Source organism: Polypterus senegalus, chromosome 8 (assembly GCF_016835505.1).
Source record: "Polypterus senegalus isolate Bchr_013 chromosome 8, ASM1683550v1, whole genome shotgun sequence".
NCBI lineage: Eukaryota > Metazoa > Chordata > Cladistia > Polypteriformes > Polypteridae > Polypterus > Polypterus senegalus.
This window is the reverse complement of record NC_053161.1, coordinates 8,450,086-8,462,900: the sequence shown is the minus strand read 5'-3', so window position 1 is coordinate 8,462,900 and position 12,815 is coordinate 8,450,086. Positions and strand designations below refer to the sequence as shown.

Below are 12,815 nucleotides of genomic sequence, written 5' to 3'. Positions count from 1 at the left end.
AACCATAGGTGAAGGGCTTAAGCATTTCACTCTTATAGTGCTCCTGTGTAGTATAATTATCTCCTGTACCGTCATCAATCCACACCTTGAACCTGTCCCAGTCATTCAATACATAAGACACAATGTTCCTCCGGATATGAAGAGTGAGCCTGATATGGCCGTGCAATATGTAACAAAGAGAATGGAAAAGGGTTGGTGGTATCTCCGGGCATGGAAACCACTCGGTAAGTGATAGTTCTTAGATCGATAGTGATCTAGTAATCATCTCGATTGTAATAAACAAACAATAAAACAGCGGAGAAGCCGTGGATTAAACAAAAAGGCTGTAGTTATCAGTAGGGAGACGTGAATCCCGTGGCGAAGCAAGGAAGGGAATGTAGAGACTGGAGCGATGGACGGCCTTATATAGGCAGGTAGCCAACAACGTGGGAGGCGCTTGGGGTGGGGACCCAACGCCTCACACGGTGACCGAGCTGCAGGCTATGGACGTATATATGTACGTAAGTAGGATTCAGTTAGCGTTGGGAACCCGTGTACCAAATTTCTTGAAGATGGGCCCATAAGTAACGAAGACTGTTGAAAAGTTCAATATGGCGGCCGACAGTGGCGTCATACCACCGAAATAAGTACGTACATTGGTTTTGGTTAGTGCAGGGAAGCCGCCTACCAAATTTCGAGAAGATGGGGCCATAAATAAGAAAGTTCAACATGGCGGACGTTGTTGACCGTTATGACCATTACGCCAGAGAATTTCAAATGAAACCTGCTTAACTTTTGTAAGTAAGCTGTAAGGAATGAGCCTGCCATATTTCAGCCTTCTACCTACACGGGAAGTTGGAAAATTAGTGACGTTGGAAAGTTCAATATGGCGGCCGACAGTGGTGTCATACCACCGAAATAAGTACGGACATCAGTTTCCATTAAAAGTTCAATATGGCGGCCAACAGTGGCATCATACCACCAAATAAGTACCAAATTTCAGCCTTCTACCTACACGGAAGTTGGAGAATTAGTGACGTTTGGAAAATTCAATATGGCGGCCAACAGTGGCGTCATACCATCGAAATAAGTATGTACATCAGTTTTGGTTTTTGCAGGGAAGCCACCTACCAAATTTTGTGAAGATAGGGTCAGCCTTCTACCTACACGGGAAGTTTGAAAATTGGTGACGCTTGGAAAGTTCAATATGGCGCCAACAGTGGCGCCATACCAACGAAATAAGTAAGTACATCGGTTTCGGTTAGCGCAGGGAAGCCGCCTACCAAATTTTGTGAAGATGGGGCCATAAATAAGAAAGTTCAACATGGCGGACGTTGTCGACCGTTATGTGTAGAATTTCGAAATGAAACCTGCTTAACTTTTGTAAGTAAGCTGTAAGGAATAAGCCTGCCAAATTTCAGCTTTCTACCTACATGGGAAGTTGGAGAATTAGTGATGAGTCAGTCAGTCAGTGAGGGCTTTGCCTTTTATTATTATAGATATAAATACATTATATATGATATATATTGTGATGGACAGGTTTAGGTTTTTCCAGGCCAGGAGGCTGATATATTGGAAGGACGGGGGAGCAGACTTGTGTGAATTTCCCCTTGGGATTAATAAAGTATCTATCTATCTACAGGACACTGCCTTCTCTGGAGCGCTGGATGGCAGCCGCGCTGGACTCCATGGGAGTTGTAGTATGGTGCAGCCCTTTTGGGTTCTGCGGGTGCTGCCAGGAGTTGGAACTTCTTCCACACCTGGGAGTGATTCCAGATATTCCTTACAGACATAACACTGTGTATTTTATACATACACATTTATTTTGAGAGAGACAAAAAATAAAAGTAAAATACATATTTCAAAATAAATCTGAATATAAATTTTGCCCAACCTTAAATAAGAATAAAAAAAACCCCAAAGCCAGCAAGCCAAACTATTAAATTTTAATGCCTCACATTTTGATTTTAACATAAAAAATGTTTGTCACTTTACATGCTTACAGGTATGTTGAATAATGAACCATCTCCCCCTACATTTTTTCCATCCTCCATCCTGATCTCATTCTCTCCAATGCCATCCTACTGTATAGTTTTACCAGTTATCCTCCATTCTTTCTTCCACATTACTAAACCATCTCGAAACTGTACTATTCCTCTCTTCCCCCCCTCAAAAGGAGTAGTACACACTCACCCGATTTTCTAACCTCAGTCCTTTGAGGTAATATGAGGCAAAAAGTTAGGTTATCAACTAAAAACTTCAAAAGTCATGTGTGATTCACACAATTCTGAACCTACAGTTCAAGATGCACATAGTGAATATACTTGTGATGCTCGTGTTGTGACATGCCTAATATGTATCATTAAAATCTATTAAAAATCTACATCTTGAATGGCAGACTGCAGACCCATCAGGAAAAAATGTCATGAATATTTCGACACCAGATATTTATAATGGAAAGAAAAAAAAAAAAGGACACAACAAAAACCTCAACAAATTCTAAGCAAAACATAAAAAAACAAAACAAAAACAGTTATTCCTTACAACTGTATTAAAGTTAAATTGTTATTGTAATACCTGATCGGGCTGACCGAAACTCTGCATGTTTGCTTGTATCAGAATGCAGTGCTTTTTTCTGAGGAATAGTAACCTAAAACAAATTATAATTAATTATTTGACATACAAAACAAAAGAAAATCAGAACAATAACTATATATCTTGTTAACCACTAAATATGTATTTATGAATTCTGATTTAAGACAACCTTTAAACATAACCATATTTTGAATGTGCACAATTAAGGTCCACTGGACAATGATTCTATTCTTGTTAACAGAAGCACCTCTGAATTTAATCTAGTACCCCTCAGTGTTGAAGAAGTTAGAAATCAAATACTGTTTAATATAAAAATTAGCATGTTAAACCAGTGTAATCAGCTCACCCCAAACGATTGATTACAACTATTGGTGATTAGTGAAGGGCATATGTATGTGTATGGATGAAAAGACTTCCAATGGACTGATTCACAGATGTGAAACAAGGCAACTTGCAATATAAACAGACTTTACTTTATTAAAATTAACTAACAAAATTAATAAACATTTAAAACATTAGGGCTTTTTTTTCTCTGAGCTAAAGTTTGAGTTTACCTTATGTGGAGGTTCTTTATGAAAATAGGTGATCTCTTCAATATCTGGACCAACCAGCAATAGCAAATGCTGGATTTTTTTTCTGTCCTCTATTTCCCTAAATTAACAGATACAAGAAACAAAATCATTCTCTTGTACATCATGCATCAGAGAAAGAGCTGTAGTGCACAATTATTTTTAGGTAGTAATAACTGGACTTTATAACTAATGCTATAATCCTCCATTAAAAATGGTAAATTACATCCCCAAACTTTCTGTTCTGCACTTTGCAAGTGAGGGCCAAGAGTGTTTTTACTACATCCTAGCAGTTACAACAGAAACAATGGTATTCTTCAACGACTGGATTTGACTGACATGAATTAGGGTCCGGGCTCTTTTTAATATATATGGGAATATACTGTATGAGTTTTTCAGGATGGCACAATGATCTTATGGGTCCAGCAATTTAGGTTTGAATCCAATTCCTTATCGGTGTTTGTATAAAGTTTACAGAGTTTCTCCACATGCGTGCATTTTCTTCATGTAGGTTTCCTCTAACATACCAAAAGACACAGGAGTTAAGAAAACTGGTTATTACAAATTTGCATTCCGAGAGCATGCGTAATTAGGCTCTGTGATAATCGGTGGTCAGTCTATTTTCTGGTCTGCAGCCAGTACTGCCTAGATTGTATTCGGATTCCTGAAGATCCTACACTGGATTAAGTGGGTTTAAGCACATCGTTATTTCTTTTAAAGGTTTATGCTAAAGATTATTTTATTTCCATATTAAAATTAAAACATTGAAAACAATATGTATTTCAGTCTGTTTATTAAGCACCCGTAACACATTACAAACAAATAAAATAACACAGTTAAATGCACTTTTTCAGAAATGATTCTGAGGCCTTAAACATTATTATCCTTGTGTTGAGCAGACTTTGATGGTGCATTTAAGGCAAGAATGATTAAAACAAAGTAGTCTTGACTTTTTGACTACCACTAAGTTAATATGTTCTCTTAGTGTTACTCCAGTGAAGTATTTTTTACTCATGGCTTGAGATGTACTTGTAGCTGATAAATTTGATTGATAATTATGCAATTATTACAACAGAGCTGCATCTTTGAAACGCTTTCCATTGGACGTAATGTGATGAAGGATCTGTGGATGTTTTATCCATAAAACCAATTCCTGTTTGTTCTTTATGCACATATTTGGTTTTCAAGCCACAAACTTTAAATTTGGCACACAGGTATTTCTAAGCACAAGTCAGTTTACTGATAGAAAACATTCAGCCTTGTGGGGTGGCTTGAAATACTATAGTGTGATCAACTGGCAGAAAAAGGACACAAGGGTTGTGATGTGGTTTTTTTGTTAGTACACTTACTTTCCAAATAGTTCAATTGCCGAATATTACATAAAACTTTCATCAATTTTCCAAACTATTTTTTATTATTGCCCCCAAGCCACCCCAGGTGGGGCCATATTGTCTCTGGAGTTATTTAGTGGAGTCACAAATGTAATCACCTCCATCACAACATGCCCACCATTGTTTTTCTGTCATATCTGAAACTGTATTCAGCTAACCAGTAAGCCCACAGTTGAGTGAAATGACTAACTCAGATCAATCATGTTCTCTAAATACAAATTTTCTCACTTAAATTTTTCAGTGGACAAAGCCAGGAACAAAACTAGGTCTACACATACAAGTCTTACTTGCTGTTTGTTTCGAAGTCTGTTCCTGCATCACTCAAAAAGGGCTATACATATTTTTCATGAAAAATGGAGAACAACTCTAGAATAGTTAAATATAGGTTCCATGGTACTTAGATACACTGGTGGGAATGGCTTAGTGAATCTGATATTGTCTTGTTTCTGTTATGTATTAAGTAAATCCTTTAAAATATCAAAAGCTTTAGATTAAGGTGAATGAAATCCTAAACTTAACGACTCAGGTGCAGAACCAAGCGGCCAAGATCATAAAGGAGAATCTGTATTTATAATGCCCATAAATTTAATTTGGTCAATTTACCCCTACCATCTCAAGCTGGGAAACTGTATGCTGCTTTCTTAGAAACATGAGTAGTACAATTTAACCAAAACACTGTATGACATATACATACATAAATATATATTATACTGTATATATACTGTATATATACACACACACACACATAACGATAATATATAATAGTGATAATAACGTGTTAACTTGCCCAGCCCTAATATATATATATAGGCACATAACCCTTCGCAAACACCCTTACTCGGGTTCAACTGAAGTAAAGCCAACAGCTGACCAGGAGAAATAACTGGCAGTGAGAAATCAAAGTCTATCGCTCAGAGGGTGGTGGAAACTTAAAGCCAACGGTCTCTTAGTGGTTCAGCTGAACGCGGAAAGCGCTGAAGCACCAAAGTTACTAAAAAAACGGAGAAGATGATATCAGCGCTAAACGCAAGTTTATGCCTGTTGAGGGCATGTTTATATGTTGTGTGTCCTGCAGCATGTACAGTTCAGGTTTTCCGGCCAACAGTGTGGACAGCTTCACCTGCCAAATGTGTTTAGTTAATTTAGAATTGGTCAGGAAAATAAGCGAATTGTAGAACTGTGTTGGGAACCTGATAGCAGAACAGATTCTCAGCACTCTGCAGCACACCTGTGGAAACTGAGAATAAGAAAGTGCTCATAATTGGCGATTCTATAGTGTGGAATGTTAGAATTCCAAAACCATGCTAAACCAGCAGTTAATGTTAAAATGCCTCACAGGGGCCAAGATTACGGACATAGAGGCTGCATTGGACCTTGTCGCCGATGATGAATTATCTACCCTATTGCTGCTTGTTGGCACTAATGATATTTATTTACAGCAATCTGAGGTATTAAAGAAGAACTTCATCTCTCTATGCACCAAAGCTAAAATAAACTGTAGGAATTTAGTTGTATCTGGCCCCTTACCAAGATTACACAGAAGGGATGTGAATTATAGTAGATTGCATTCCCTTCACTGTTGGCTAGAAACCTGGTGTGCAAATAAAAGCATAGTGTTTGCGAACAACTGGGATGATTTTTGGGAAAGGCCTGGATTTTTCAAGAGAGATGGTCTTCATCCTAACTGGAGTGGAACTTATGTATTATCCCAAAATATGGCAGCAAAACTGCCTGGCTGACTGATTAGAGCACCATAATCCCTGTTGTGGGGCATCCAATAAATTTAGTCTTGATGCAAACTTTAAATTACTTGATGACCAAAAAATAAGGTGTATAATTAGTCCAGGGGATAAAGCCAGACCCTCCGCCCGGGGCATCAGTAATAGAAATTTTCTTCAAATTAAAACAAAAAAATATCTCACCAGTTCAGAAAGAAGCATGCAGTTTTAAATGCTGCTTATTGAACATTCACTCTCTTGGCAGTAAAGCTGTTTTGGTAAATGACATTATATTAAGTACAAAATCTGATCTGTGTCTTCTCACTGAAACCTGGCTTACTAAATGAGACACTGTTCCCCTAGCTGAGGCGTCACCTTATGGATACTCTTTCCTTCATAAGTCTAGAGATTCTGGTCGAGGACGAGGCCTTGGAATAATTCATTGTAACAAATTGCAAATCACGTCTAAAAATTTAGGCGACTTTACATACTTTGAGGCATTCATTTTAGATATCAAAACAGATTCCATCACAATTATAGTGCTAGTCTACAGAGCACCAGGACCACATTCATTGTTCATGACTGAATTTAGCAAATTATGATCACATAGTATTGATAGTATGTGGAAACTGACCCTTTTAGCAAATGTTTTACTTATTTGTTAAATTCAGTAGGATTTTGTCAGATTGTCAAAGGTCCAACTCATAATCATAACCACACATTAGATTTAATTATAACTTACAAAGTTGAAATTCAAAATTTAAATATTACTCCATTAAATGAAGTTATTTCCGATCACTTCTTAATTACATTTGATTTAGTTCTGCCCATGCCAACGCACTCACAGATTAAAACAAAGACAGTGCGACATCTAGATTGTAATTCTGCTTCAAAATTTATAGATACCTTGAGTTCCAAGTAATTGTGGAAAACCATTTAGATCAGTTAACATCAAATGTAAACGTGGAAAACAATTTAGATCAGCTAACATCAAATTATAATGTGACCTTGAGAGATGCCCTGGATGCAGTGGCTCCACTTAAAACAAAAGTGATCAAAGCACATAGAAACTCTCCCTGGTTTAATGAAAACACTCAAGCTCTTAACTTAGAGTGTCAAAAACTGGAGCGCAGATGGAGAACAACAAAGTTACATGTCTTTCAAATTGCATGGACAGAGAGTGTTAAAAAATATAAAAAGCCCTCTTTAAAGCTCTCAGAATACTATTCTACATTAATAGATAGCAATAATAAAAATCCTCGGTACTGTTTAGAACAGTGGCTAAATTAACAAATGGGAATTCAGATCAACAGTGCAAAATACCAACAGATATTAGCAGTACAGACTTTATGAACTTCTTCAATGAGAAAATTAAAAATATAAGATCCCAGATCTCAGCATCACAGTACAAACCAAATACTAGCTTAGCAGACCCTGCCTCACATTGCATTCAGCACTTTAGTAATTTTAATCCTGTAACTGAGCAGGAAGTCTTAACTTTAATTTCTAAAATGAAGCCCACTACTTGTTCCCTAGATCCAGTGCCAACAAAACTAGTAAAAGTGCAATGGATGTTCTTGCAGCCTATTCTAAACATTATCAATAGTTCATTATTGCATGGCACAGTACCTGATGCACTAAAAGTGTCAGTTATTAAACCATTACTTAAAAAGTCAGACCTAGACCCACACATACTAAATAATTATAGGCCTATTTCAAATTTACCATTTCTCTCTAAAATACTAGAAAAAGTAGTCGCCAGTCAGCTTCAGTCACACCTTACGCATTACAATTTATTTGAGAAATTCCAGTCTGGTTTCGCACTGGTCATAGTACAGAAAGGCACTAACACGGGGTTGTAAATGACATTCTGATATACTCTGACGAAGGAAACTCCACTGTAATTATGTTGTTGGACTTTAGTGCAGCATTTGACACCATTGACCATTCTATTTTACTGCACAGGCTAGAAAATGATGTTGGGCTTACAGGCCTGCTTTCTTGGTTTAGTTCTTATTTATCAAATCGATTCCAATATGTACAGAAATGTGCTGACAGTACTCCATCATTATACACAGAAGTTCAATATGGTCCCACAGGGCTCAGTACTGGGACCTTTACTGTTTTCACTTTACATGCTTCCACTGGTATCTCTTTAGGAAACATAATGTTAATTTTCACTGTATGCAGATGACACCCAGTTATACCTTTCATTTAAATCAAATGAAGTTTCTCCGATGTTGTCTTTAATTAGTTGTGTTAGTGAATTAAAGGAATGGATGAATGAGAACTACTTGTCTTTAAATACAGATAAAACAGAGATGTTAATTGTTGGAGGGAATGACGCTGATCACAGCAATATTTTGTCATCATTTAACTCAGTTGGAATCCCCATTAATTTTACTGAATCAGCCCGCAATCTAGGAGTTATCTTTGACTCTAGCATGTCATTTAAAGCGCATATTACAAAGTTTCCAAAACATGTTTTCCATCTTAAAAATGTTAGGAAATTAAGGTGCTTTCTAAATAAACAGGATTCTGAGAAATTAATTCATGCATTTATCTCTAGTAGGATTGACTACTGCAATGCGGTGTTCACTGGCTGTTCAAACTGTTCTTCATACAGCCTCCAGTTAATCCAAAATGCGCTGCAAGAATTATTACAAGAACAAGAAAATATGAACACATAACTCCAGTTCTTAAATCCTTACACTGGCTCCCGGTTAAGTTTAGGGCAGATTTCAAAATCCTCCTTTTAACATATAAAGCATTAAATGGCCAAGGTCCGGCTTACTTGTCTGAACTTATCATGGCTTACAAACCTGAGTGCACATTAAGATCTCAAGATGCCGGTCTGCTTATGATTCCAAGGATTAATAAAATAACAGTGGGAGGTCAAGCTTTTAGTTACAGGGCCCCTAAACTGTGGAATGGTCTGCCTGCTACTATAAGAGATGCCCTTCTGTCTCAGCTTTTAAATCACGGCTAAAGACTCACTACTTCAGTTTAGCATATCCTGACCAGAGCTGCTGATTAACTGTACAGACTGCATCTCTGTTGTTAGTCATTAGCACTAAAACATAAGTAACATGATAGTTATTTATTACAAACCCTCACCTATTCTGTTTCTCTTCTTCGTACTCAATTGTGGCACTTGATGTCACGGCCCACCTGCCAAGTTGTTTGCCTGCCTAAGGTAAAGTCATCCCTGATGGAGGATCGCAGGAATCATGGGGAAGAGGGGTCCTTTCATTGGATTGGCTGGCCAGCGTTTCAGCTGTGGAATGGCCAAATGGGGAGGCAGCTTGATGGCTGAGGTCTCCCAGGACTCTAAACAAATCCAAATCATATTATGTGATGATATCTACTGTTAAATTCTGCTCCACACTTGTAAAGTTTTTATTTTTATACTGTATTCAGGATTTGTTTTATTCTGTGTATTGTATTTTGACCCCCTTTTTGATATCCACTGCATGCCCTACCTGGAAAGGGGTCTCTCAACTGCCTTTCCCAAGGTTTCTTCCATTTTTTCCCTACAAGGATTTTTGGGAGTTTTTCCTTGTCTTTGTGGAGAATCAAGGCTGAGGGGCTGTCAAGAGGCAGGGCAGTTAAAGCCCATTGCAGCACTTCTTGTGTGATTTTGGGCTATACAAAAATAAATTGTATTGTGTGGGTGTATATATTATATATGCACACATGCAGTTATATATACTGTATATATGTACATATAAAAATATAAATGAACTTCAGAGTTCATCGGAGGTAAGCACTACACACCGTCGGCGAGACTGTCGCGAACCTTCCTATCTCTTATCACCCTCAGCTCACAATAAGGACAACTGACTACACCCCTTCGGGCCTGGGAGCTTTAAAAATGAGATGCTCCTAATGGGTGTCATCTCATTCAGGGGTTAAATGCTTTATGGATCCCTGACTCTGTCATTTCAAAGCCAATGGCTAAATATACACGCGCGCACACACTTCTCTCTCTCTATTACATACTCGCACTGAGTATAATAGTTCGCTTGCAGTACTGATTAATTTGTGCGAATCCTAGAGAGAAGCAGTGGGTCAAGGGGCGAGGCCCTCCTCAGTCACGCGCCAGCCTCGGGGTGCATCTTACATCTGCTTAGCTAGAGAACTACTTAACGGATTTAAATCGGGCTTTTTTCTAGAATTTGCTTGAATATTCGGGTTGATTTTGCAACTTCTCTCTTCACGCTAAGAATCATAGTTCGCTTGCTAGAGTGACATATTTGCGCTAATCCAAGACAGAAGCTCTCAGTCGAGGTGAGAGGGAAGCGCAACGTCAAGAGTAGGGAACCAGGCAGGACCCTCCTTGGTGTCCTGTTTAGCTTCTATGCGGGCGAAGCCGCGGGGGACGGCTAGTATAGTGTATATTTATACACACATATACAGATACATACACAGCGCACAATATCAATTACCTGATTTTAAGACGATCATTCTCAGCATACAATCTAAGAGCATGTTCCCTCTCCTGGAACAGGTAAACCTGCATGTCACTCAGTGCCTTTTGTAGTTCTGCAATCTCTCCCTCCCGTTGCCTTAGCTCCCACTGCAGTTTATGCTGGAAAACAATACAAAACATTCTCAGAAATAGTGAATTACTAGAAAATGTAGAATACATATCAGGCTATTTACTGAACAGCCTCAATAACAACAATTAAGTTTAAAGCAAAACTTCTAATTAAAAATCAAAGAAAAAACTAATTCCAAAAGAGGATTTGGCCTAATCAATCTGGACAAGGGGATTCTGAGTTTTCTTTAATAACATTGGTCTCACAATCTTAGTATTAGATGTTGAATCCAATATTCCTTCCGCAGCATTCATGAAACCAGGGATCACACCTGTTGCAGACATTCCTGGAAAACTTTAACATTCCTTACCCTGGAAAACTTCAAAAAGACTGAGGGCAGGTAGTTTACTGGCAGCGTATAGTAGGCTGAGGCTGGTACAGATCACAGCAAGGGTTTATTATTTGCTATTCTGCATGATACACTGTGGTATTTTAAAAAATTTGATGGCATTTGTCAATAGCGAGCAAGTAATCCAAGATGCTGCCATTCCTGGTGGTCAGGGCTAATTGAGAGTTTAAGACGGTAGAAACTTGCGTTACCAAAGTTATTGTTGATATCTAAAAAAAACAGAGTGCTCAAATACTTTGATTAACCAAGTATCGTAACAACATTTAAAACAAAACATGGCATTGTGATTTAAGGCAGGTTCAAGGCTTTGCCAATTTCTTTATAACTTTCTCTAGCTTTTAACCCTTCTAACAACTTATTTTAAAAGTTCCATGGGCAGCCCCCTTGGTCTTCATGACAGCAGGATTGATGTAATCTGCTGTTTTAGGTCTGAGACCTCACAAAGTCACTGATATTTACAGTGTAATCATATACATAAACATAGCTGGAGTATGAAATGAACACAGGTGTACCTTATTAATGCACACCGTGCCATCTCTAAAGAAAATTGAATGTTACTTAATTTTGTTTGTTAAAACAAAGGGGTGAATTCATAGTAAGTTTCATATTTTTTTATTCTTGATGTAATGCTGAAGGCATCTAAATACAGCATTTCACTTTAACAGTACAGAGAATTACGTGTACATGTGTAGAAAAAAATGGAAAATTTCCATTTAAATATGTAACACAACAAAATATGAAATACCATATTTACCCACGGATAAGCTGAAAATTTTAGAGCCCAAAATAGGTGCAAAAATTGGGTTTGGGTTAGGTGGTGTGCGATATTGACAAAAAAATACCTTGATATTTTCTGGTATTTTGTCAGTAATGATAATTAGACAATATTTTGCAATGTTCAAAAATGTATTTCACATTGTACTAGCTCTGGCTCGCTCTTGTTAATAGGGTATTAACTGTTGCTCACAAATGATATTAATGGAAACAACATATTTAAGGAAAACAGGTCTTATTAACTTAAAACTGAATGATTCATGGAGAAAAAAAAAAAAAAAAAAATAAAGCTAAAATGCTAAAAAAAAATTAAAAACCACCAGTGCGAGTATTATGAGATGAAACAGTGCAAGTATGAGTAAACTGTACTCTAGACGCTAGATGTATAATATGCAGTCATGTGCCGATTTACTGCCAGCCATGTTAAGGCAATTTGTGGTTATGGACAAGGGCGATCAGAAAACAATGAGGTAATAATGTTCTAGAAATTGTCAAAACCAGCAACAGTAATAAATCTTTCGTTATTATCTTTATTTCAGTTTCTCATATTTTCCGAAAGTTGGAGGGCCCTTTAAGGTTTGTTTTGATTGGCGCCACGCCACTTGGCTAATGCTTTCTCCCAGGACCACCTTCCCTCACAACAGTGTTTCCTCAACCTTTATGGTCCTGTGAACCAGTTTGCCTTTATAAGTAACTAGCAGTAACTGCTAACCACTCCATTGATGAAATGAACGTGATTGAGGGGTCTTTGTTGGTGAAACAAGCTCGCTTTGGAAATTGGGAAATATAACATAGCAGTGCTAATCACTTAGACAACCATTGTAAATAACTTGCAACCA

The 12,815-nt window shown here is 37.7% G+C and overlaps 1 protein-coding gene across 3 annotated transcripts in view; it reads right to left on the bottom strand.

The window, feature by feature from the left end:
• Window positions 1-12,815, bottom strand: part of ccdc77 (coiled-coil domain containing 77) — a 52,559-nt gene that overhangs the window by 28,328 nt on the left and 11,416 nt on the right. For all 3 annotated transcript variants that reach the window (XM_039760669.1, XM_039760667.1, XM_039760668.1), the window contains 3 exons: window positions 10,701-10,843; window positions 3,129-3,225; window positions 2,557-2,629 (listed from right to left, as the gene is read on the bottom strand). In XM_039760669.1, coding sequence (XP_039616603.1) covers window positions 2,557-2,629; window positions 3,129-3,225; window positions 10,701-10,843 — 313 coding nt within the window. The remainder of the gene's footprint in view (window positions 1-2,556; window positions 2,630-3,128; window positions 3,226-10,700; window positions 10,844-12,815) is intronic.